The 26,636-nt window shown below is 47.3% G+C and overlaps 1 protein-coding gene across 4 annotated transcripts in view; it reads left to right on the top strand.

Annotated features, from left to right (window-relative positions):
• EVA1C (eva-1 homolog C) overlaps positions 1–26,636 on the top strand; it is a 107,572-nt gene that overhangs the window by 29,495 nt on the left and 51,441 nt on the right. For 3 of the 4 annotated variants that reach the window (XM_025380788.1, XM_025380787.1, XM_025380789.1), the window contains exons 2-3: positions 15,046–15,242; positions 19,330–19,453. The exons of the other annotated variant lie outside the window; for it this stretch is intronic. In XM_025380788.1, the coding sequence (XP_025236573.1) occupies positions 15,046–15,242; positions 19,330–19,453 (321 nt within the window). The remainder of the gene's footprint in view (positions 1–15,045; positions 15,243–19,329; positions 19,454–26,636) is intronic. 4 annotated transcript variants of the gene reach the window in all.

The raw sequence follows: 26,636 nt of genomic DNA, 5'->3' as shown, positions 1-26,636 counted from the left end.
CAAGCAGAAAAGATCAAGTGTAGATTTCATATCTGAGTTTTAAGTGCTAGTAAAAAGTTGCATTAAGTTATCAAATGCACTGCAATCCTGGCTTCATCGCCAAGTGGCTCTGCAGTTTGGGGATTACGCTGCGTCCCGAAGAAAAGAAAAGAAAATTGTTCCGTTTAGATGCTTGGGGTAAAGGGGGATTGATCCAGTTACTTTTAAATTAATCTAATTCAGATGGTGTTCACTGCATAACTTTCTAAGGTTGGTACTTGGTCAAAGAACAAGGTGTTCATTTTTATAGGATTGAAGGCTTTTGGTTGAAAGGCATGAAGAAGTTTCTACCAGTCCTGTTTGAAATAAAATAGTAGTGTAATCTAAAGATTGTAATTCAAGACCAACACAGCACATTTAGAGTAACTTTTTAAAATTGGTTGACTGATGTGCTTCTCCCTCTCTCTTTCTGTAGATGTGCGTGTAGCATATTACATAGAGAAATCTATAAGCCCGGGGTTATGTTGGTTGCTGATGAGGATTAATTAGAACCTACTACTCAATTATTCACTTTTGATCTGCTCTTGCTCTGGTAGTCTTCTTCACTGTGTTATTCATTCAAGAGCTGTTCATTGGGCCAGGCGCAGTGGTTCACACCTGTAATCCCAGCACTTTCAGAGGCCGAGGCGGGCAGATCACCTGAGGTCGGAAGTTTGAGACCAGCCTGACCAACATGGAGAAACCCTGTCTCTGTTAAAAATACAAAAAATTAGCCAGGTGTGGTGGCACATGCCTGTAATCTCAGCTACTCAGGAGGCTGAGGCAGGAGAATCGCTTGAGCCCAGGAAGTAGAGGTTGCAGCGAGCCAAGATCATGCCATTGCACTCCAGCCTGGGCAACAAGAGTGAAACTCCCTCTCAAAAAAAAAAAGAAAAAGAAAAAAAGAAAAAGAACTCTTCATTTTCCTATATGATGACATTCTGCCATTCTACTATATGACAAACTCTTTCTAGCTATTCAGGATATAGCAATAAATAAAGCAAAGTCCTTGCTTACATCGCAGAGGGGAGAAACAGGCAACAGGTCTCTATGCAGCAAAATACAGCAGAGCCAGAGGTGTGGGGCAGGAGGTGTGCTGTCTTGCAGAGCAACCCAGAAAGGTCTGACTGATGAGGCCACATTGGTACAAGAGGCTGAATGAAGGGAGGAAGGGAGAAAGCAGATGTTTGGAGGGAGACTGCTTCGGGCTGAGAGACAGTCAAAGCAAAGGTCCTGAGGTCATTGTACGCTTAGCACTTTTGAGAAACAAGAAGGCACTGTGGCTGAAGTCAAGCAGGAGAATGGCAGGAGATAAGGTTGGACGAGGTCAGATGAAGCAGAAGGGGCCCCAGTGGCATGGGACTTTAGATTTTTGTTTGGAGTCGGAAATCCATGCAATGGATTGACATGTGTAGACAAATGCCAAGACAGCCACAAAAATCTGAAATCCATACATATAAATATACATATGGGCAACTACATAGGAAAATCCACTTAAAATACGTGTGAATATATGGGGGAAAACTATGGGGCTTGATGAATCAGAGGGTTGGTGTACAGAAAGGGAAAAGAAGTGAGAAAAAGTGACAAGATGGGAGATAATTGGGTGACTATCAGAAACCAATGTTAACTACAAGAATTCAAAGTCCAGGTGTAGCCCAGAATGAGGTTTCTTCCATCCTGTGCCTCCCCTGTCTTCTGGGGCCTCAGAGTCTGTCCTTGTCCCCTCTGTCATCCACTTGTGACAGCAAACGGGAGAGAGAGGGAGTGGAGGTCACAAAGGGTCTCAAGGGCCAGACCTTCAAGTGGCAAGCATCATTTCTGCCCTCTTTCCATTGCCCAGAATTTTCCACTGGCCCACTGTACTGCAAGAAGAGATTGGGGCAGGGCGGGCTGGGAAATATACTACTCCTGTGTGCTCAGGAAGAAAACATATTGTCTCTGCCTTGTCTGGACTCTCAGTTCACCTTCTCTCCTCTGTGGTTTGTTTCAGGACTAGGATCTGAGCTCATCACTTAAGAGTGGTCACAGCTATCCTTGGTCATCCCTAACTTGGGAACCCTCCAAATATTTAAAAAACAGGCTGGTGGCTTTAGTTCTCTTCACAATGAACCTCCAGGTTCACCTTCTTATTCTCACACCTGGGACTAGAGGAAGGACTTAAACTCAGACCTAACTTCACCTTTTGATCTTGATGCCCCTGGGCGTGTAGTGCCAGTCCTGAGCCCTTGTTCATGGGCTCTTTCCTGTACCCTCAGGACCCCTGACTCATGGCTCCCCACCCCCCAACTCCATGCCGTTGCCAGTTCTCTAAAGGCATTCACAAACACAAAAGAAAAGAACATCTTTTTCTAGAAAAGGACTTTCAAACAGGTAAAAACACCTTTCAGTATTTGGGAATACAAGGGTGTGGTCTTTCATCTAAAGCATTACCAAGTGGAGGGTGGCACGCTATTAAAAAAACAAAAACAAAAACAAAAACAAAACAACAAAAAAGGAAGGCAAGGACGTAGCAATTGAATTCCTTTCTCTTCCCAGAAGTAAGATTGTGAAATTGGCCCCTGGAGATCAGGGGACTTTAGCACACCAATGTGGGGCCAGTGACTGAGGTTCTTATATCCTGCACTCAGAGTGACTCAGGCAATGTCAGCCCTCAGGAAACTCAGACTTCATTGGAAGCCTCTGGCTTCAGAAAAGAAAGAGAAGACGAATGTACAGCTTGTTTGGCCTCTTCTAAATACTAGTAACTTTTTAGATCTTAATTATTAGGAAGGAAGGAGGGAAGGAAGGGAGGGAGGGAGGGAAGAAGGGAGGGGAGGGAGGGAGGAAGGGTGGGGAGGGAGGGTTCCCTTTTCCTCCAGGCTCAGCAGGGACGTGTCTGGACTGAGGGCAGTCACGGGGCTATGTACTGGTCTCTGAGCTGTCTACCTTACATCAAGGTGCTCAGAGCTGAGAGGGCTGGCTGCGAATGTAATTTGATTAGAGCTGGGTTGTTCAGCATTGTACCAATGGAAGCTCTATGTTAATTAGTGTTCTTCAAGATTTACAGTACATGGCAGGGTACAGTGGCTCATGCCTGCAATCCCAGCACTTTGGGAGGCCTAGGCAGGTGGATCACCTGAGGTCAGGAGTTGGAGATCAGCCTGACCAACACGGTGAAACCCAGTCTCTACTAAAAATACAAAAAATATTAGCCAGGCATTGTGGCAAGCACTGTAACTCCCAGCTACTTGTGAAGCTGAGGCAGAAGAATCTCTTGAACCCAGGAGGTGGAAGTTGTAGTGAGCCAAGATTGCACAATTGCACTCCAGCATGGGCAAGAAGAGTGAAACTCCGTCTCAAAAACCAAACAAACAAACAAAACCCTTACACTATAATTGTAATACCTTAGAGATGTGTAGTGGTTTATGGTAAAGAAGAAAAAAGATGCTTATGCCCATTATATCATTTAATCCTCACAGCAAAACATGAAGCCACCAATTCCAAGAGGTGGCTGTCACAGCCACACACCCTAATCCCAGGCTGAGCCATAGTCTTGGGATTTTTATTAATTTACTCATTTTAGAGATGGAGTCTTGCTCTGTCATCCAGGCTGGAGTGCAGTGGTGTGATCTTAGCTCACTGCAACTTCAAGTTCCTGGGCTCAAGAGGTCTGTGTGTGCCAGCCACCACACCTGGCAATCTTGGGTCTTGTTTTTTTTGTTTTTGTTTTTGTTTTTCTGAGACAGAGTCTTACTCTGTCGCCCAGGCTGGAGTGCAGCGGCGTCATCTCGGCTCAGTGCAACCTCTGCCTCCTGGGTTCAAGCAATTCTCCTGCCTCAGCCTCCCAAGTAGCTGGGATTACAGGCATCCACCATCATGCCCTGCTAATTTTCTGTATTTTTAGTAGAGATGGAGTTTCACCACGTTGGCCAGGCTGGTCTCCAACTCCTGATCTCAGTGATCTGCCCACCTCGGCCTCCTAAAATGCTGGGATTACAGGTGTGAGCCACCGCACCTGGCCTCATGAGAGTGTTTCTATGACATTACCTGAGACAGCATTGGGTATTTCAGGTGTCAAGGTCATTTTATGGGCCGGGAGTCGTCGCTGGGAGACGGTGAAAGGCTTTTGCCATATGCCGCATTAGAGGCTTTGTAGAGGGGTTATCAAATGGAGAACATGTCCCTCCCAGCTCAGCAGCTTCCACTCTGTACTGTGTGGGCTGGGGCAATCTTACTGGCTCCCATCTCACGTCCCATTAATATGGCTTGAAGGGCAAGTCAGATACAAAGTCCATTCCCTAATATAATCAGGTAAAAGAGATGTAACCATTTCATATGAAGCATGTTCAAATACACCAACTTGCATAATTTTACCAACCCTTACATTTTTAAGTTCTAGACCCAGGAGCTTTTCTTTTCCACCAGCCAGTGCAAAAGTCTTTCAGTCGCCAGCAGAGGGTTGAGCCAAGGAACCTTGGCCCTTTTGTCCATCTTTATCTTGATGAACCTGCCTCAACATTGGCCCAGGCAATTGCTGGTCAGCTTTCTCATTGTAATCTCTGCTTAATGACTTTTAAAGTTTCTCCAAACTAGGGTGAATACAGCAAACCCATTTGGAACTCCTTAATGCTAGCAGCCAGCAAGGGCTCTTTTTGGTCCACCCAACCTTCAGTAGTGTTGTATTAAGACCTTTGTTTTCACCTCATCAATTTCCATTCCATTTTTCTTATTTCTTAAGCACCACTGAAGATTTTCAGCCTGATGGGATGAGTCCCATGGCGCTTCCCTTTTTCCTCTTCATTTTAGCTTTATTAATGTTTTCTTTAATCTCTTTACTTCTTAATAACTGCTTAAATACATCCACCTTCCTGGGATGAGTCCTTTGACTCTGTCCTCTGCTTTTCCGCATTCTTTTATTAATTGCCCTAATGTATTTATTAGCATCTATAAGTCCCACGAGGGGAAGCTGAGATAGCAAATTCAATGAGTCTTCTCCGACCATAGCTTGATTTTGCAGCAGTGAGATTGCATGAGGTGTCCATGCAAATGGGGCCCCCTTAATCACAGCATTTCCCATGACCTGGGTAACAGGCATATTTAGTGGGTGGATATTCCAGTTGTCATAAAGCCAGTCCCACGTGGCTTGCATACAAAGCATATTAGCTGCTTCATCCTGGGCACTCCACTTGGCATTTATAGGTGGAGTTGGACAGTCCCCCTTCTCAGGGTAAACAAACTTTATGGTGACTTTTATCCAGTCTACTAGGCTGGCTGTTGCCTCAGGAATAACCTGCTGTATGTCCAGATCGTATATAGCCATCTGAGGTTGTTCCATAGTGAGCTGTGGATCCTGCATCAACCCAAACATGCGCTTCCCCTCTGTAGCATGTAAAACCAAAGATGCTGCCCCTAAATTAGTTACTCTCACAGTCCATTTTAGTAAAGGTCCCTCAGGGAGTTGATGATACTGAACCACAAAATAAAACAGTTCCTTCACACTCTACCCCTTGGTTTCAGTAGTTTCTTGATTTTGCCCTTCCCCCACATTGACTACCTTCTTGGTAACCACACGTCTCAGAGGCATTTTCTGTTGTTAGGAATGGCTCCAAAACTAGTGGCCAAAGCTCAGACTCACTGACATCTAAGCTTGGTGTAGCATTGAGGCTGGACCTAGCGCTCTCTTTTATTTTTATTTTAGCTATTACACATAACAATAACCAACAGATTGCATATTTCACTTCTTTATTATTAGTTTGCATTTCCTTGCACATCCAGCGAACCAACTTCCCAAGAGTTGGATCTATCTCCAAATTCCAGTGGTAACTTTCACCTTCAGTAACTGAGTGCAGTACAGCTGTGACTTTGTACCATGGGTGACCATGCGACCATCCAGGAATCAAAGATCCCTTATCCTCCTTCCTCTTATTTTTTCTCTTCCCAAAGCACATGTTTCTATGAGCCAGGGCCATGGCCAGCAAATCCCACTTCTGACATCCATTGTGTGAAAACACACACACACACAGACACACACACACTAAAACTCAAAGTACTTTCTCTATTCTTTCACTCAACAACAATCAACACAGAATATTTTTGTAACCAAATGTTTGGCGATTCCTCCCCACCAACAAACAAACAATCAGTTCTGCAGCAAATACCAGCTGGGTATACTCCAATTCAATTCTGACACCATCTACCTGGAGATAGCGTCATATCCCACAGATTGAGGGCTCAGTCCCCAAGACTATTGCCCCTCTTCCCAGTAGTCACAGTCTGAGCCTCCAGAACTTCTGAACAAGCAGCTTCAAGCTGAGGTTCCCGTGACCCCCTCCTTGGGTTCCATCAATATGGAGTGGTTCACAGAAGAACTTTAGGGAAGTTTACTTATGTTTATCAGTTTACTGTAAAGGCTGTTACAAAGGATACAGATGACGAGACACATAGGGAAAGGGATGAGGGAAGGAGTGAGGAGCTTCTATGCCCAGCCTGGGTGCCCTGCTCCCCAGAAACCTGTACGTGTTCTGCCATCCAGAAACTCTCCAAACCCAGTTCTTTTGGATTTTTATAGAAGCATCATCACATAGGCACAATTGATTAAATCACTGGCCATGAGTGACCAACATAACCTTCAGTTCCTGTCCTCTCCCTGGAAATTGGGGGGTGGGCTCAAAGTCCCAACTCTCTAATCTCGCCTTGGTCTTTCCAGGGACCAGCCCCCATCCTGAAGCTAGCTAGGGGCTGCCAGCCATGAGTCAACTTATTAGCATACAAAAACACATCACTTTGGAGATTCTAAGGGTTTTAGGAGTTGTATGGAAGGAAACACATGAAAGATCAAATATATATTTCACAATATCACACTCCTGTAGAACACTTTGGGACACGTACCATGATTCTTTGAAAATCATTTACATCATTCTAGTGTAAATCAATGAAAATGACTGAGGCAAGTTGTAATCATTTTAGGGGGTTTATCTGCCAAAGTTAAGGACACCCACCTGGGAGACAGGTCTATGCCTTTCTCCAAAGATAATTTTAAGGGCTTCAATATTTAAAGGGGAAAGGATGGATATTGGGGGAATATCCAATTTTCATATGAGGGTGAGTAGAGGAAATAGTCATTCATGCTGTCACTTCATCTGGGTAAGTGAATCTGCAATTTTACACGAGATAACGTAAACAATAGGGCAGGGGAAGCAACTAGATATGCATTTGTCTCAGGCGAGTAGAAGGATGACTTTGAGTTCTCTCCGGTCCCGCATCTGTGGATAAGCTATCAATTTACATTGCCAGCATGAAATTCAACAGAACTGTTTTCAAGCAAAGATCTTGGGGCCTGTAAGGAATCTCCTTACAGGTAAAAGGTAAGGGATGTATGTAGCTTTTTATCTTTGTAGCCGTCTTAATTAGGAACGAAGTAGGAGGCAGGTTTGTGTGACCCAGTTCCCAGCTTGACTTTTCCCTTTGGCTTAGTAAGTATGGGGCCCCAAGATTTATTTTCCTATCACACTGGTCCTTCTATAGTCACTGGATTATTTGAATATTAATGGATTTTCATTGTAAATGTGATAAAGATGACGCTCCAAAGAAGGACTTCCCTGTGTCTTTCAGAAGACAGAAGAGAGCTCCCACCACTCTCAGGGGTTCATGTCATGAACTCTTGATCTGATTCAAAAAATGAAAACCTTAGAACTTTGGTTTAAGCTGCTCTAAGATTTGCTCAACCCAGGCCTTTCCAGATACTCCTTTGAGGAAGGTTTTAGCCATGGCAGTAGCCGTAAGAGTTTCTGCTGTTACACAGTGGGAGGATTCATCAGGGAAGAGTATCTTGGAGTTGCACATGAGCTGTACCAAGATCCCTGAACGATGTGAAGCTGATAAAAAAAGAGTCTACATCCAGCTGGGTGCGGTGGCTCACGCCTGTAATCCTAGCACTTTAGGAGGCCAAGGCGGGCAGATCACTTGAGGTCAGGAGTTCGAGACCAGCCTGGCCAACATGGTGAAACCCCCATCTCTACCAAAAAAAAAAAAAATAGCCAGGCATAGTGGCACGTGCCAGTAGTCCCAGCTACTTGGGAGGCTGAGGCAGGAGAATCGCTTGAACCTGGGAGGTAGAGATTGTAGTGAGCCGAGATTGTGCCACTGCACTCCAACCTGGGTGACAGAGTGAGACTCCGTCTCGAAAAAAAAAAAAAAAAGAAAAGAAAAAGAGTCTACATCCTCCCATTTCCTCTCCTCACCAGTTTAACAAGGATCAACAGAGCATCTCCAGGCTCTACTGGATTCCAGGACTGATTTCTTAACAGAGTGTGCCCATCTGCCATCTTTCAGGATAGTTAATACTTGCCCACAAATAGAGTTAGATTGTAAAAGCTCTGGCTGAAACTCTTAAGAAATAAAGCAGTTTTGACTGATCCAACACGATGGCTAATTTTACCCGGAGGGAATCGGTAATAAACAGCTGCATTCGTAGTTGTTCTTTAAAAAGGATCTCTCTTGAACCAGCCAAGAAACTAAGGTGTGGAAAGCTTAGTGGCATGACTCTGCCCAGCACACTGAAATGATGAGCTTGCCGACTGGGAAAGGAGCATGCCGGAAAGGGCGTTAGATTAGGAGCAGCTCATCTGTCATCTGCCTTTTGTTTAAGGACGACCTCGGCAGCTGGCTCCTGCTCCACCCCACTTCCTACCTTCATCCTGGGAGACGCCTGGTCCACAGGGCATCTTCACTCTCAGTCCTGGCATCCTTGTTTCCAGCAACCCTCTCCATCAACCTCTTCTGCCTCCGTCCGTGGCCACTCCTGGACATTTCCATAACCTGCAAATCCACCTTGAAATCCCTCCTCAAACAACTCGTGGGCACAGCCTCCTGCCTTTCCAGCCTGCTGTGTGATTCCCTCACTCTGACCTTGCTGGTCCTCAGCAGGATCTCTGGTCCCTTGGGCCCCTCCCCTCTTCTGTGCTCATTTCCTTTCTTATATTTAGCTTGGAGCCCACGGTTCATCATTTTGAGCAGTCTTTGACAATATCCCCCTTCAAACTTGTCAGACCATAACCCACAGTAAGAAATGTAATACATATGAGCTGGGCACAGTGGCTCATGCCTGTAATCCCAGCACTTTGGGAGGCTGAGGTGGGTGGATCACTTGAGGTCAGGAGTTCCAGACCAGCCTGGCCAAAAACAAAAATTAGCCAGGCATGGTGGCGGGCACCTGTAATCCCAGCTACTCTGGAGGCTGAGGCAGGAAAATTGCTTGAATCCAGGAGGTGGAGGTTGCAGTGAACCGAGATCGCGCCACTGCACTCCAGCCTGGGTGACAAAGGGAGACTCCGTCTCGGGGCAGCGGGGGTAGAGAAAGAAATCTAATACATATGGTCTAAGGGTCATCTGCATATGTATTTATCTATACACATATGTATATGCACAAGCCTCTTTCAACTGTAACTCAATCACAATTATTTAAAAATCTCTCCCTGAACATCAGTTCTTACAGTTACAGCTCTATTTCTCTCATCTTCACCACACTGTTGCAACAGTCATCTATACAAACTGTATTAGTATTCCTATTGCTTCTGTAACAAGTTGCCACAAACTCAATGACTTAAAACAGCACACATTTATTCTCTTACCGTTCTGGCAGTCAGATGTTTGCAATGAAGATTTCTGCATGGCTGCATTCCTTTTGGAGGTTTCAGGGCAAAATCTATTTCCTTGCCTTTTCCCGTTTCTAAAGACTGCCTACATTCTTGGGCTCATGGCTGCATCATTCCAGCTACTGCTTCCATTGTCACAACTCCTTTCTCTGACTCTGACTCTCTTGCCTTCCTCCTTTTTTTCTTTGAGATGGAGTTTCTCTCTTGTTGCCCAGGCTGGAGTGCAATGGCGCTATCTCAGCTCACTGCAACCTCCACCTCCCGAGTTCAAGAGATTCTCCTGCCTCAGCCTCCCAAGTAGGGAGGGATCACAGGCATGCACCACCACACCCAGTTTATTTTCATATTTTTAGTAGAGACGAGGTTTCACCATGTTGGCCAGGCTGGTCTCGAACTCCTGACCTCAGATGATCCACCCACCTCGGCCTCCCAAAGTGCTGGGATTACAGGTGTGAGCCACTGCACCCAGCCACTTTCCTCCTTTTAAGAACTCTTGTGATTATATAAACCCCTTCCAGATAATCTAGGATAATCTCCCCAACTCAAAATCCTGAACTTAATCACATCTGCCAAGTCCCTTTTACCATGAATGTCTGGTAACGTAATCACCGGCCCTGGGGATTAAGGCCTGTGGACATCTTTGGGGGCCGTTATTCTGCCTACCACATGAGCCATCTTTGACTTTCTTAACTTCCACTCACTTTTATTTTTTCTTTTTTTCTTTTTTTTTTGTGACGGAGTTTTGCTGTTGTTGCCCAGGCTGGAGTGCGGTGGCGCGATCTCGGCTCACTGCAAGCTCCGCTTCCCGGGTTCACGCCGTTCTCCTGCCTCAGCCTCCCGAGTAGCTGGGACTACAGGCGCCCGCCACCATGCCTGGCCAATTTTTTTTGTATTTTTAGTAGAGACAGGGTTTCACTGTGTTAGCCAGGATGGTCTCGATCTCCTGACCTTGTGATCCGCCGCCTGGGCCTCCCAAAGTGCTGGGATTACAGGCGTGAGCCACTGTGCCCCGCCCTAAATAAACTTAATTTTTTAGAGAAGTTCTAGGTTCATAGAAAAATGGAGCAGAGGCTGAGCGCGGTGGCTCATGTCTGTAATCCCAGCACTTTGGGAGGCTGGGATTGCCTGGGTGACAGAGCAAGACAACAACAGAAAAAAGAAAAGAAAAGAAAAGAAAAATGGAGCAGAAAGTGCAGAGTTTGCATCAACCTCTACTCCCCCTCACCACACACACACATGCACAGCTTCCCCCACTAGCAGTATCAAACCTGAGTAGGACATTTGTCATAATCAATAAACCTACACTGACACACACTATCACCCAGAGTCCATAGTTTACATTAGCGCTCACTCTTGGTGTACGTTGCATGGGTCTGGACTTATGGACAATGACATGGGTCCACCATTGTAGTATCGCACAGAGTAGTTTCACTGCCCTAAAAATCCTCTGTGTTCCACCAATTCATTCCTCCTTTCTCCTGACCTCTGGCAACCATGGATATTTTCGCTGTCTCCATAGTTTTGCTTTTCCCAGAATGTCATATAGTTGGAATCATACAGTACACAGCCTTTTCGGATTGGTTTCTTTCACTTAGGAATATGCATTTAAGGTTTCTCCATGTCTTTTTGTGGTTTGATAGCTCATTTCATTTTAGTGCTAAGTAACATTCCATTGTCTGAATGTGGGCCTAGGTTTCTTTTTTTAATTTTTATTTATTTATTTATTTATTTATTTTTTGAGATGGGGTTTTGCTCTGTCTCCCTGGCTGGAGTGCAGTGGCACGATCTCGGCTCACTGCAGCCTCCACCTCCAGGGTTCAAGCAATTCCTCCACCTCAGCCTCCAGAGTAGCTGGGATTACAGGGGTGTGCCACCACACCCGGCTAATTTTTTGCCTTTTTTGTAGAGACGGAATTTCACCATGTTGACCTGGCTGGTATCGAACTCCTGACCTCAGGTGATCTGCCTGCCTCGGCCTCCCAAAGTGTTGGGATTACAGGTGTGAGCCACCACGCCTGGCCAGGTCTAGGTTTTTGAAGAAGGAATTGAACTGAGTGTAGGGCAGGCTGTACTGCCGAAGTGTCTTCTTTGTCCTTGGATTGTGCTAGGACTGATAGACTTCAAAGTGCAAAGCGCCTGAAGGATCTTGCATTAGTCAGTTCTATGCACTGAGCTTCTGCCCCCAGAATACCACTCTCAGAATAAGAATATGATAAGGCCGGTTGGATAGGTGGGGCATGGATTGAAGGCTCAGGCCACTGCACTGCACATACAGGTCTTGATGTAAATGGTCTGGCAGAGGTCAAGTTCTATTTAGCGGGGATAGACGATGTGACAGAGTGAAGAAAGGTAATGGTCTAAACGCAGCGAAAGTTTCATTCGCACTCATGTGATAGTCTGTGGAGCAGGCAGCTCCTCTTTTCATGAACCCGGGACCCAGGTATCGTCCACCTTGTGGCTCTGCTTCTCCGGAGCCTTGTCATTTTGTTTCATCTAGCGATAGTGACACGGTCTTTTGGATAAGCCGTGAATATTAAACCAAAGGCACACTCTGAACATTGATTTGACATGTGGTCAACTGCTTATTTAGCACAGTCTGGGGAAGGCTGGGGTGATGGACAAGAAGGTTTTCATGAGGAGGCCGAAGAGATCTAAGTATGGGGGTGCCAGCCTGGGGCACTTCAGAAGGGGCACTGGCCTAGGGGTAGCATCAGGGTGACCCTAAGTTCCCTGGGGCAGGGTGTGGCTTATGACAGGGTGTTGAGAACCCACCAAGAAGGCTGGAACTTTCAGTACTCATTGTTTTATGAGGGCCTGCCTGTGTGCCAGGCGGGAAGACACTGACCAGAGGCCCAGGGCCACTGAGGGGTCTCGGCCTGGTCTCTTGGTGCCTGGGGGGTACACTGTGCAAGCGATGATGTGGTTCCAAGGGACAGGACTCTGACCCACACTCCTGGTGCCAGTGTCCGTTTTGCCACTCATGTTGGATTTTGCTTCTGTAAGTGAACTTACTCAGGATGGCTGGTTTCTTGGCCACTCTTCCAGTGGTTCTCAAGGGTGAAAAAAGGAGTTTCAGCAAGACAGCTAACGTCTGGATGAGCGTGCCAGAAAGTGTCTGTAGCCTTCCTCTAGAGAGCACTCTGGACTGGTGGGTGTGAGGACCCCAGGGCAGGCTGGCTCAGCCCCTTTGACTTCAGATTTCAGGGAAGCCCAGGGAGCTGGATTGGGCGCCTGGATTTTCCGAGAATTATATTTCTGAGAGGATTTTGAAACCTAAACAGGAATACTTTACACACAGGTCATCGAGCAGGAATTGGGAAGTTCCGAAGCTGCCCTCCTTCACGCCACCTCCTCCCTTCAGAGGCCAAGGGCTGCCAAGCTCTCTCCCACACACCTCAGTGAAAAGTCCCTGGCTCTCCTCCCAGCCGCCTCGCCGTGACCTCGTGAGGTGTAAGAAGGAGGAAGGGGATCTACATTCTGGATGAACCTTCCTTCCTCCTTGCCGAGAAATAGTTTAGGCCCCTGCGCCTGCTGGGCCTTAGAACTTCTCAGAGCCCAGGGCCCAGTGAGGCTCCTGCAGGCTGCCTGGGAATTCCAAGGAGGCTGCCTGGCTGCCTGTCTTATTTCCAGTGTCTGCTGCAACCCATTTCCTAAGCTTGAGTGGCTGAAAACAACAGAAATTCGTCCTCTCACAGTTCTGGAGGCCAGAGTCTGAATCCAGGTGTTGGCAGGGCTGTGCTGCCTTTGAAGGTTCTAGGGAAGGCTCCTTCCTGGCCTTTTCCAGCTTTGGGTGGTGGCTGGCAGCGCTCGGCATTCCTTGGCTTCAGATGCATCATTCCAGCTGCACGTGGCTGTCTTCCCTCTGTGTCTCTTCTTTTCTTCTTATAAGGACACCAGTCATATGGTGTTAAGGGCCCACCTTACTCCAGTATATCGCCAACTTAATTCATTACATCTGCAACCCAATTTCCAAATGTCACATTCTGAGGTTCCTGACGAATGTGAATTTGAGGGGACACTATTCAACCCACAGCAGAGCCCCACCATCACTTCCCCACACTGTGCCCTTGGAGCAGGCCCCTTCACTGCACAGGGCACCCTGCCTGTCATTCCTCTCTAGCACCAAGACAGAGCTAAGAGTGATTTCTTGAAATGAAACTGCATCCTCTCATCCCAATAAGGCATGGCCTCACTAGTGGGAGATAAGCAAATGTAAGCCTTCCTCAGGACTGGTATCCACACGTCCAGGGTACACTCACCCCGATTTTTTTCCTGGTTTATAAAGGTGCTTCAGGACTCTTTGGCTCCTGGTCAATACCTTAGTGCTTCCTGAAGGGGAAAGAGCCCTCCAAACCATTCAGTGGGCCATCCCAGACCAAGGTTTCTGACCCAGACATTGAAACAGGAGGAGTTCCCTTATCCCCCTTGCAGGGCATGTGACAGGGACATGGCTTGCTTCTTCAGTACCCTGCTGCTCAAACCCCTAGACGGAACATGCAGACGGGTAGGTCGTGGGGAGCATTTTTGGGCTCCGACCCCACAGCAGCATGTAGCATTGAGTGTTTACAGCTCCCGAAGCCCCAGTAGGCATGTGTTACAGCAGTCTCCTTCAGTTATGCGATCTGCAGGCAGCTTGTGTTAATCAGCTCAATTAGACCCTCTGCCTTATTACAAAGACAGAGGGCTTTCTGTATCCTGGATTCTTGCCTTAGTGTACTTGAAAAATCAGATCACACGTGGACTTAGAGAATGAGTGCGAGGTTTTATTGAGTGGAGGAGGTGGCTCTCAGATGGATGGGGAGCCAGAAGGGGGATGGAGTGGGAAGGTGGTCTTCGCCTAGAGTTGGGCCGCCCAGCAGCTAGACTCTCCCTCCAACTGCCCCTGACTGAATTCCATGTTGCCCCGCTGTCAAAAGCCTGCCGGCATCTGCTGGTATCTGTCGGTGTGCTCTTCTGCTCCTCTTGACGTCCAGCCACTTGTGTCTGTGCCCACTAGGGTGTTGGGTTTTTTATGGGCACAGGATGGGGGTCATGGCAGGCCAGAGTAGTCTTGGAAAATGCAACATTTGGACATGGAAACAGGAATGCCTGTTCTCACTAAGGTCCATGGGCACAAACCCAAGGGTGGAGTCCTCACCAGGGACCCCATCCTTCTCTACCCAGCACTCCCCTGCTCCACTTCTGTATCAACATGAAAGCTGACATTTGCTCCTGTGCCCCACCTCTGGGCCTGGTTTGGTGACTTTTGCACCAGAGCTGCTAGGGAGGCCCCACCCCACATGTTGTTGACTGAACAGCCCTTCCCCAGGGGAACCAACCTCCTCCTGTCCCCAAACCCATGGAGGAGTGGTGGGTTCCTGGGCCTCTTGTAACCCGACTGAATATTTTCCAGGTTACCTAACCAAACTCCTGCAAAACCACACCACCTATGCCTGTGATGGGGACTATTTGAATCTACAGTGCCCTCGGCATTCTACGATAAGTGTCCAATCGGCATTTTATGGGCAAGATTACCAAATGTGTAGTTCCCAGAAGCCCGCCTCCCAGAGGGAAGACAGCTTAACCTGTGTGGCACCCACCACCTTCCAGGTATTGCCTTTTGTAGACATGTTAAGATGATACAGTTTCAACACACACTCTTTCTCTCTCTCTCTGGGTGTAAATATATTTGTGATTATATAGTTCAATCCAAGCACAACTGATCCATGAAAAATCCCAATTTATACAGATCACCAGTTTTGTAGGTGAGCCGTTATTTGCTTCTCAAAGGATTTGTTACCCAACAAAACTAAATAGAATTCCTAGCTATTGTAGAGCCCCCTTTGTGCACTTCAGTATGAATTTATTTGTAGGTTTACTCCTTACTTCAGTATAGCAAAGTACAACCAGGATGGATTCCAACCTCCAGGCCTACATCTCCCATAAATACTCCTGTAGAAAGGAAAGGTGGGTTCTTTAATAGAAACCACAAGTATCTCTTTGAGGCAGACATCTGAAGTCATGACCAACTTCTTAGAAAATGTAATCAAAGGGCCGGGTGCGGTGGCTCATGCCTGTAATCCCAGCACCTTGGGAGGTGAGGTGGGCGGATCACCAGGAGTTCAAGACCAGCCTGGCCAATATGGCGAAACCCCATCTCTACTAATAATACAAAAATCAGCTGAGCATGATGGCACGCACCTGTAGTCCCAACTACTTGGGAAGCTGAGGCAGAAGAATCGCTTGAACCCAGGAGGCGGAGATTACAGTGAGCTGAGATCGTGCCACTGCATTCTAGCCTGGGCAACAGAGTGGGACTCCATCTCAAAAAAAAAAAAGAAAAGAAAAAAGAAAATGTACTCAAGGAAGGAAATATCAGTAACCGCCTTGTGTTTTTTAATGGTTTGCTTCTCCAGTTATAGATAATCATGTCATTCTTGCTTGGAGCTATTTTAGGCAGCCTTTACTGACTCCTTCCTTCTACCAGATAGTACCAGGAATTGGGAGAGATGTGGCTTAAGTCATTCTTTTTGTGGTTGGCATATTTAGGGAAATATTTGGTATAGGATAAGGTCAAACTAATATTTCAGTGATGGTGTTAGACTGTGCATGGCTTTCAATCATCTAAGCAGCTTCTACTTTACCATCTCTGGCCCCTAACATATACAACTAGTTGACCAGGATTACTGAGTCACTCGGCCTTGGATTTTTTTTTAATGCCTCCAAGTTCCATATGAATACATTTAAAGCAGGGAGTTTAAAGCAGCTGGCAAGTTGGAAGTCTGTTTGATTTTGTCAACCATAGGAAATATGGATAAAGATAAATTTGCTAGGAGAACTAAGGAGAAATAGGAGTAGTTTTAATGCTGTGTAGTTCTCCTTAAGGCCCAAATAGGAGACGCAAAACTAATGTGATGATGTAAGAAGTTTTCTATTTCTCACACCATCCCTTGCTTCCACTCCAAGCATAGTAGTATCTGGGTATTCAGGTGATTGGTGAAACACACCAGTTGAGTAGCCAAAATGAATGTGTTTGAATGACTGCCCGTGACATGGTTTCTATACCTTGAGGAGAAACAATGTTTCTTCAGGAGACAAAAAGTTGCTTTCCCTGTGTGCTCCACTGTCTTAGTCCTTTTTGTGCTGCTATAACAGCATACCTGAGCCTGGGTAATTTGTAAGGAACTGACATTGATTTCTCACTGTTCTGAAGGTCAGGAAGTCGAAGAGCAAGGCGCCACAGGTTTGGTGTCTCTAATTCCAGGATGGCTCCTTGAACACTACATCCTCTAGGGGGTTGGGGAACGCTGGTACTCACGTGGCAGAAGAATGGAAGGGGCAAGAGGAGGGGGGGCCAAACTTGCCATTTATAACAAGCCTAGTGCCTAGTGCCACTCTAACAACCTACTCCTGAAAAAACAACAACAACAACAAAAAACAGTATTAATCCATTCATGAGGATGGAGGCCTGATGGTCTAATCACCCCTTAAAGACTCCACCTGTTAATACTGTTACAGTGGCAATTACATTTCGATGTGAGTTTTGGGGGGGATAAACGTTCCAGCCATAGCACCCACCCTACCCCTAATTCTCTCCGTTGGGCGCCACCCCAGGAGCTACACCTCTCTTGACCCACCCCCATTTCTCAGTCTCCTGCCCTGGCCATCCATCCTTGGATCCCAGGCTACCTGCTGCCCTCCTGGGTGCATGAAATTGGCCAGTACCAACATTTTTTCTAAAGCGGCTACTTTGTAAAAGTATGAACTCCTGGCACACACTAGAGCATGGGCACCACCCCCACCATTCCACGGGTACCTGCCTCTGCCAGATACCCCTGAGGGAAGAGGATGTTCTATAACCAGGCCGACAGGTTAGCATCTGTGAACACAGTTCTGATGTTGTTGGGAGGGTTTGTTTGCCAGAAACATCCCCATGCACTACTCTTTCAACCAGAGGTCAAGAAGTCCTTTACTTTTGTGTCTTTTTTGTTTATTTGAGACAGAGTTTCGCTCTTATTGCCCCGGCTGGAATGCAATGGGGCAATCTTGGCTCACCGCAACCTCCACCTCCCAGGTTTAAGCAATTCTCCTGCCTCAGCCTCCTGAGTAGCTACGATCACAGGCGCCCACCACCACGCCCAGCTAATTTTTTAATTTTTCTGTAGAGAAAGGGTTTCACTATGTTAGTCAGGCTGGTCTTGAACTCCTGACCTCAGGTGATCTGCCTGCCTCGGCCTCCCAAAATGCTGGGATTACAGGCATGAGCCACTGTGCCCAGCCTTCTTTTGTGTCTTTTAAGCTGCACTGGGAGCCCAGGCAAGGTGCTTCCTCAGAGGGAGGTTGCTTAATGTGGGGAGACGTCTACACGGGAGACCACAGCTGATCCATCCCTTGACTGTCAACGGGAAGTCCCCCTTTCTGCATTTTCCAGCTCATGACATAGTTTGGAAACAGCCCTGCCCTGGGGTCTGCTCTGCGGTTGTAACTGCGGAGCCCTCCAGTGACATCTGTGGGCTGAGTCGTTTCACAATGACGTTTGGCCATGCCACATGCAGTCATCTGAAAGCTGCACCCTCTGGGGTCTGAGGGGTTTCTGGGGTGTTTTTTTCTGATTGAGACACATCTGCTGGGCCCCTGAGAGAACGGGGTATAGCTGGCAGGGCCAGCATTCTTCGCAGAGATACTCCATGAGCTACCATGAGAACATGGTGACTCACAGAGGCTCATGTGTTTGCACTAAATTCAGACCTAAAGTAATAAGCAGATTCTTGGGATTTTTTTTTTTTTTTTTTTTTTAATCTGTGCTTGATGTCCTTTTTGTTTTTGTTTTAACCAGACCCAAGTTCAGGACCTCTGTGTTTATCACAGGCAGGACTTGTTCCATTTGGGAATGAGGACCTAGAGAACAGCAGCAAAATGCTGAGCCTTATCAGGACCTGGAGGAGGGCGTTCTGTGAGCTTCCACAGAGCAGATGTCTTAAACACGAAGGCGCTGCCTGGAAAAAATCAGGAGACAGAGAGAGACTGAGATTTGAAGGAAAGCCTTTACTCCCAGTGCTCAACAGAAAGTCTGAGTATTCCACTAAGAAAACTGCTCCCCGAGGGAGAAGTGGGTCCCATCCTCTTGAGTTTGATGAGGGTGGGAATCAGCTTTGTAATTTTTATTTTTTGGCCTGGGGACAGTTCGTAAGCTGGAAAGGGTTGGGGTCCTCAAGGGCTCCCCAGTGCACAGCTCTCCTGTGGCCTGTGTAGGGCCGTTTAAGGATGAAGGGCCAGGACTGTGATTGCTGATGGCCACAGCTCTTTCAGCTTAAAGCTAGGGGACCCCGCTCGAAGGGGACCTTTAAGTCCCCTGCACCCCAATACCGGAAAGTACTCTGACCTCGCTTGCACCTCCTAGAGCCTCAGTAGTCAGTGCCTTTGCTGAAAGTATCAGCAGCCGCACCTGTGGTGGTGAATCAGAGGTTAGTTTTCCCAGGAGCCTGGCACTATTGGATCAGGTTTCTTTTCAGGAGAAAGAGCAGGGAGACAGGGAGCCAATCCACTCACCCACGTGTATGCTCTTCGGCCTTAGACACAGCTTGGCCAGGTGGGGAGGCGTCCTTCCCTTTGCAGAGCCCAGAGCAGCCCAGGTTCGGGTCTGGCAGTCACTGTGAGCAGTTTTCAAGCCTGTCCCTTTTCTACCCTCTCCTTCTAGAAGGTGCTGGACGAATGCCAGAACCAGCGGGCCTGCCACCTCCTGGTCAATAGCCGTGTTTTTGGACCTGACCTTTGTCCAGGAAGCAGTAAATACCTCCTGGTCTCCTTTAAATGCCAACCTAGTAAGTAACTTCGGAGGGGGACAGTGTGTTTGGGGTGTGGTTCTCGCTTCCTTCACACTCCTGGTCAAAATTCTCTGCCCGTTGGCATTTGTCCAACTTTGAAACTCATTCATAGAAACATTGGGCTCCATCCTACCCAGTTTTTTAGAGAGAGAGAAAGACAGAGAGAGAGAGCGAAAGAGAGGGATTTTGTGTGCGTGAGTCTGCACATGCCTTCATTTTCTTACAAATGCCTGAATTTTAAGAATCCAATCTGTAAAACTCAGTTGTACTGATGCTACAGCTCCCGGGGTGGTGAGAGACTGCTCTTGCTGTTCCTCAAAGTGAGGAGCTGGTTCTGCTTTTCAGAGGTGTCTTGTGCTGAGATTGAGGGGCTCCCTGTTTTTCCTGGAGGCTCAGTGGCCCACTTGCCACCTGCACCCACTGCTTCAGAGCTTTGATCCGGCTCCTCCCGCCCTCACCCACGGCAGGGGCTCCTCCCGCCCTCACCCACAGCAGGGGCTCCTTGTTCCCCAGGAGAGTGACAGGGGGCATGGCTGGAGCACTCTCTTTTATTCTGGTTCTTGTTCTTTTCTCCATTGACTTTTGCCATTTCTAACACGCATCAGCTTTGTGATGGCCAAAAATAATCCCTCTTCCATGGGTGGGTCACACTTCCAGGCGCCAAGAACCTGCCTGAGATAAATCATAGGTCACTGTGGCATTAGAGGTTCCTGCACACCTTGTTGCAAAGAAATGATAGCAGTATGTTTAACCAAACAATGAGAAGTTAAGCTTTTTTTTTTTTTTTTGAGACAGAGTTTCACTCTTGTTGCCCAGGCTGGAGTGCAGTGGGCAATCTCGGCTCACCACAACCTTCGCCTCCCAGGTTCAAGCAATTCTCCTGCCTCAGCCTCCCGAGTAGCCGGGACTACAGGCATGTGCCACCACGCCTGGCTAATTTTGTATTTTTAGTAGAGAGAGGGTTTTGCCATGCTGGTCAGGCTGGTCTTGAACTCCTGACCTCAGGTGATCCACCCGTCTTGGCCTCCCAAAGTGCTGGGATTACAGGCATGAGCCACCGCGCCTGGTCAAGTTAAGCATTTTTAAGCCTCCTCCCTGCCACCCAACACAACTGTTTTCACTTTTTGCATTTTGTTGTCTGTTAGCTCCCATCCTGGAGCCCAGAGTTCCCCGATATCCTGGTGGCCTAGGTCCCAGACTTATGTGGGGAGAGGTCAGGCCACACTCGTACTGTAGTCTCAGGTACACAACTGGGAACAAACCCCCTGAACCCTTCAGCAGATATGCAGGCTTCTGTCAAACCCCTTCCCTGCCAGGGCCCACATACGTCGAAACTGCCCTGTGCTTTTCTAACACAGCACATGCAAAGGCACTCACGCTCTCACAGCATATAATAGGTACTCATCACACACGCCTCTCATAATAGACATCATCACCCACAGGCACACACTAGCACAACCTTATACCCCATTATACACACTCAAATGCACACAAGCTGTCACACTCACTCACACTATCATACATGCTCACACACGCTCACATGTACAGACAATCGCAAATACCTACAAGCAGGCCCAGCCATTCAGAACCGCCGGAACTCCCTTTGTGACCCCTCTCTACCCTCCCTCCAGCACCAGACATTGGGATCACCTCCTGCCTCAGTCAACAGACTCAGGAAATCACACCAAGATCTCAGTGTTCTTCCTCACTTCCCTCCCACCGCTGAACCTCACAGATGACTGTGTCATGGCCTTGAAGACACCCTTGACTGCCATTAGCTTCGCCTTCTTTTTTTTTCTGTTCTCCACTTCCCTCCTTCCATGGTGTAAAAGATTGCCCTTTAAAAAGTGGCTCTTGGCTGGGGGCGGTGGCTCACGCCTGTAATCCCAGCACTTTGGGAGGCCAAGGCAGGCAGATCACCTGAGGTCGGGTGCTTGAGACCAGCCTGACCAACATGGAGAAACCCCGTCTCTACTAAAAATATGAAATTAGCTGGGCATAGTGGCGGATGCCTGTAATCCCAGTTACTCGGGAGGCTGAGGCAGGAGAATCGCTTGAACCCGGGAGGCAGAGGTTGCAGTGAGCTGAGATGGCACCATTGTACTCCCGCCTGGGCGACAGAGCGAGACTCCGTCTCAGGAAAAAAAAAAAAAAGCTCTTGTTCAAGATGTTAACAGTTGGAGAACTGAGGTGGTGTGAGGTGGTGGGAATATGGCTGTTGGTTGTGATATTCTTTCACATTTTCTATATGTTTGAAATGTTTCATAAGTTGAGAAAAGCCAGCCTCTAAGAGAAGTCAAATGACCTTTTTAAAATTGCCCGAGCCTCAGATAAGTCAGTGCAGAGCCCCAGCCCCGCGACTGTGGTGTGAGGCTTCCTCTGGTTTACTCATATCATTTCAGCAAACACTTATGAAGCCCCCACTGTGCACAGGAGTGGAGGATGAAGAGAACCCACATCCTGCAGACATTCCCTGAATGGCGGTTCTATCGTGGGTGGTGTCCACACCCCCCCCAGGGTATCTCTCAACCTTCCTTCACCCAGCAACCATTCCTAAGATCTTCACACAGCTGGTTCCTTCTCCTTGTGTAATCTCCACCCCAAACAGCACCTTTCAAGAGAGACCTTCTCTGTCCAAAAAAACAGCAACAACAACCAAAAAAAAACCCCTCTACTATCACAGCATCTTATGTTATTTTCTTCACAGCAGCATCATCATTTGGATTTACCTTATTTGTGGCCTGTGTATGATTTGCACACACACTGCATCAGATTGTGAGCATCATGAAAGCAGGAACTCTGTGTGGTTCAGCATTGTCACCCCAGAGCAGTAGGTGCTTAATATGTATTCACAGAGCAAATGTTCACCCAGCAGGGGCCAGGTCCTGTGCTCAGCACTGGGGAGACACAGGTGAGCACATCCTTGGTAACCAGATTGTCCAGTCCTGTGGGGCCTGATATTCACTGTGAGTTTCACACAAATATGTGCAAGATTCCAGGTAGGGTCAGGGCTTCATGGAGAGGCACTTGGTACTATGCAAGCAGCTTGCAGAAGAATTTTTTTTTTTTTCTTGAGATAGGGTCTCATTCCATCACCCAGGCTGGAGTATAGTGGCTTGATCTTGGCTCACTGCAACCTCTGCCTCACGGGTTCAAGCAATTCTCCTGCCTCAGCCTCCTGAGTAACTGGGATTACAGGCATGCACCACCACACCTGGCTAATTTTTGTATTTTTAGTAGAGACCTGGTTTCTCCATGTTGGCCAGGCTGGTCTTGAACTCCTGACCTCAAGTGATCTGTCCCCCTTGGCCTCCCAAAGTGCTAGGATCACAGGCGTGAACCACCGTGCCCAGCCTCATAGGAGGAATTGACCTCAACTGGGGGTTCAGTGGAGTCTTTTTGGACCAAGTGGTGACGGAGCTGAGAACTGCAGGGATGCAGGGCACAGAAAGAGTGCTCCATACAGAAGCCTGTGGCTGGGGGTTGCAGGTGCATTGGTGCAGCCAGTCACGGGGTAGGAGCACAGAAGCAAGATAGCAGGAGAGAGCACCAGCTGGGGAGCTGGAGTAGGGATCCTGAGCCCTCAGAGCCAAGGAAGGAGTTGGGGCTCTATCTGTAGGGCAGCATTTAAGCAGGGAGGGTGCTAAGATGAAGTCATAAGGCCCCACTGGCTGCCCCATAGAGAGCAGATGAGAGGCAGAGCCCCTGTGTAACCTGGACACCGGCAACCTGAGCACTGCCATTTAGGAGGTGGAAGTGAGATTGTCTGCACACCTTCCTGCCTCTTTTTCTGCATCTCTCACACCTCCTGAGGCTCTTCTCCTCACTTCCCAGTTCTAGTCTGGGCAGGACACTGTGAATGTCCAAAGGCTGCACGGCTGTACCCTGTGGTGTGTGGAGCCAGTGCTTATCATGCGAGCCAGTTATGCCTGTGTTCTGTGGACTTGCTATGGTGGGAATATTTACACCAGGGAAATTGGCAAATGCCACTGATTGGGTTTATTTGTTTGTCTTTACGGAAAGCTATTTTACCAGCAAGCCTCACTGGAAACTTCTTTTCCTTAACGTGTATTATGCTTTCTTCCTCAAAACCTCACCTCCCAAATTGCAGCCTTTCAGGAAATGTAGGTTTCAGTGAGGCTTGGATTTAGGTAGTTCTGGGTTCGTATTCCTTTCTGCTGTGTATCTGCTGTGTGTTGGGCAGTGTAGGGACACTTTCTAGGACTCGGTTGTAACATGGGACTATGTCTCTTCTGCAGAGGGCTGTTATAAGACTGTGAAAACACAGTGTTGTATGTAACATGCTTAGCACAGGACCATGGAGTTGAGCTCAGCAGTTGGTAGCTATTATTTCAATAAAGCTGATTCAAGTCACTCTGCTAAAGACATGAATGACTAAATGATTTAGTCATGCCTGTCATTCCGGCATTTTGGGAAGCCAAGGCAGGAGAATTGTTTGAGGCCAGTAGTCAGAGACTAGCCTGGGTAACATAGTGAGACCCCTATCTCTCTTAAAAAAAAAAGAAAAGAAAAGAAAAGAAAATTAGCAGGGCATAGTGGCAGACACCTGCAGTCCTAGCTATTTGGGAGGCTGCAGCGAAAGGATTGCTTGAGCCCAGGAATCTGAGGTTACAATGAACTATGATCTCACCACTGCACTCCAATCTAGATGACAGGGTGAGATCTATTTACTAAAGAAAGAAAGAATAACAATAAATAAAAGTGACTGTCTGTCTACATTTCAACATCACTATGCACTGGCAATTGTATACAATGTCAGTAATAAAATACTCTCACCACGGCAGATTCTTCCTCTGCCCACCTTTGAAAGGTGGCTGGTGATGTGTTGGGAACAGGTCCCCCAAAATCTGGCCATGAACTGGCCCCCAAACAGGCCATAAACAAAATCTCTGCAGCACAAAATCTCTGCATCACAAACATGTGACATGTTTGTGATGGCCATGACGCCCATGATGGAAGGTTGTGGGTTTACCGGAATGAGGGCAAGGAACACCTGGCCCACCCAGGGCGAAAAACCGCTTAAAGGAGTTCTTAACCACAAACAATAGCATGAGCGATCTGTGCCTTAAGGACTTGCTCCTGCGGCAGATATCTAGCCAGAGCCCATCCCTCTATTTCGGCCCATCCCTTTATTTCTCATAAGGAATACTTTTAGTTAATCTATAATCTATAGAAACAGTGCTTGTCACTGGCTTGCTGTCAGTAAATATGTGGGTAAATCTCTGTTCCAGGCTCTCAGCTCTGGAGGCTGTGAGACCCCTGATTTCCCACTCCACACCTCTATATTTCTGTGTGTGTGTCTCTAATTCCTCCAGCACCACTGGGTTAGGGTCTTTCCAACTGAGCTGGTCTCGGCAGTGATGTGCTTTTGTGACTGTTGTATCGAAGAGAAGCAGAATGACCCACATAGCCCGCTCATTAGTAGGTTGGTGCAAAAATAATCACGGTTTTTGCCTATTGCTTTTAAGGGCAAAAATCACAGTCACTTTTGCACCAATTTAATAAAATGAGGAAGGGGAATTTCATCGCTGTTGTCATTTAAGCAGAGTCGTAGTTCTACCTTCCCAGGCCCCTGCCATCCTCCCCATCTAAACTCCCAGGAGAGTTGGCAACCCACTTCTGGAAGGCTGCCCACACCTTCTCTAATCTGAGACCAGTTGAGAACTCTAACCCAGCTCTAAAACAAATTCTAGTCTTCTAAGAAAAGTAGCAATGATATTAGTAGTTTCTTAATTTTTTATAATCCAGAAATGTCACTCTTATGTGACAGTGAATTAGCACATTCCCAAGGAACCAAGTGACTCAATGTAACACAGCAGTCACCCCAAGGATGTAATATGACACGCACAGGCCCCTCCGTTCCAGGAGATGATTTGCCCATAATCTGGGGACGAAATCGCTGGAGGCCTTGCATGTGGGTGTTGCGTTACTCTGGGAGGGTTTTGTTGGCATCGAGGCTACCTTTAATGAATGGGCTTTAATAAATCAAAGAGATGTGGCTAATAAATGCGTTTCATGACATGCCTTAAACAAAACAAAACAAAAAAACCTCTTCTAACTTTTAAAATTTTTGATTTAACAAAAAGGAAAAAGAAAAAGAAAAAAGATTTCCATTTAAAAAGTTTCCAATTTGTGGAGATAAGGCTTGTTTTTGTCCTGCCTTCTCCCATCCTCTTTCTGTGCCAGCTCTGCCACCGGAAGGCATTCTTAACATTTTTCTGAGTTCTTATGGTTGGAAGGGGGCTTTGGCTCTTTTGGTGTTTCTATCCAAGCCCTCTTTTCTGCATCAAAGGCCATCGTTCACTCTGGGTCTTTGAAGTCAGGCAAAATGTTGTTGTTGGTGGGATTTAGCATCTACTCATAAACTGCATACAAATGCCAGTGCGGATATGACTCACCAAAAAGAATCAAACCTTCTGACGTTGGGGTCAGAGTTAGCAGTCTTTTCTTTAGAAAATGAAAACAAAACTTGCCTTGGCTCTAAGTTTAAGCTGTTGAATTAAGATTCCAGTGAGTGGGTAAAGGGCCTTCGAGACATTTGCTTAGTCACCATTTTCATTTTTCTTCCTCGTGGAGGTTCTTCCTGCTTATTAAACTACCAGGGCAGGATGGGGATTTTGTGAGCATCTGTAGGCTGGCTTCTGCTCCGAGCCTTTCATTCATCTTGAATGTTCACATCCTCATGGATGAAAGGATAGCAACAAAGTTTGCCAGCAGCAGAGCTGGTGGTCCTCTTGAGATTTTGTAAAGTTTGCCTTCCTGTGGTCCAAAATTTGGCCTTGCTGTTGCTTCTCTGCTTTTGGTAGAAAGTCATGGAAATTTACAAGGTACAGAAAGATGCTGTTTAGTCCAGGCATGGTGGCTCACGCCTGTAATCCCAGCATTTTGGGAGGTCTAGGTGGGTGGATCATTTGAGGTCAGGAGTTCAAGACCAGCCTAGCCAACATGGTGAAACTCTGTCTTTACTAAAAATACAAAAATTAGCCAGGCCTGGTGGCACATGCCTGTAATCCCAGCTCCTCGGGAGGCTGAGGCAGGAGAATGGCTTGAACCTGGGAGGTGGGAGTTGCGGTGAGCTGAGATTGCGTCCCCTGCACTCCAGCCTGGGTGACAGAGTGAGACCCTGTCAGAAAAAGAAAGAAAGAAGGAGGGGGGGGGG

This window comes from Theropithecus gelada, chromosome 3 (assembly GCF_003255815.1).
Source record: "Theropithecus gelada isolate Dixy chromosome 3, Tgel_1.0, whole genome shotgun sequence".
NCBI classification, from domain to species: Eukaryota; Metazoa; Chordata; class Mammalia; order Primates; family Cercopithecidae; genus Theropithecus; species Theropithecus gelada.
This window is presented reverse-complemented; position numbering and strand designations above follow the sequence as displayed.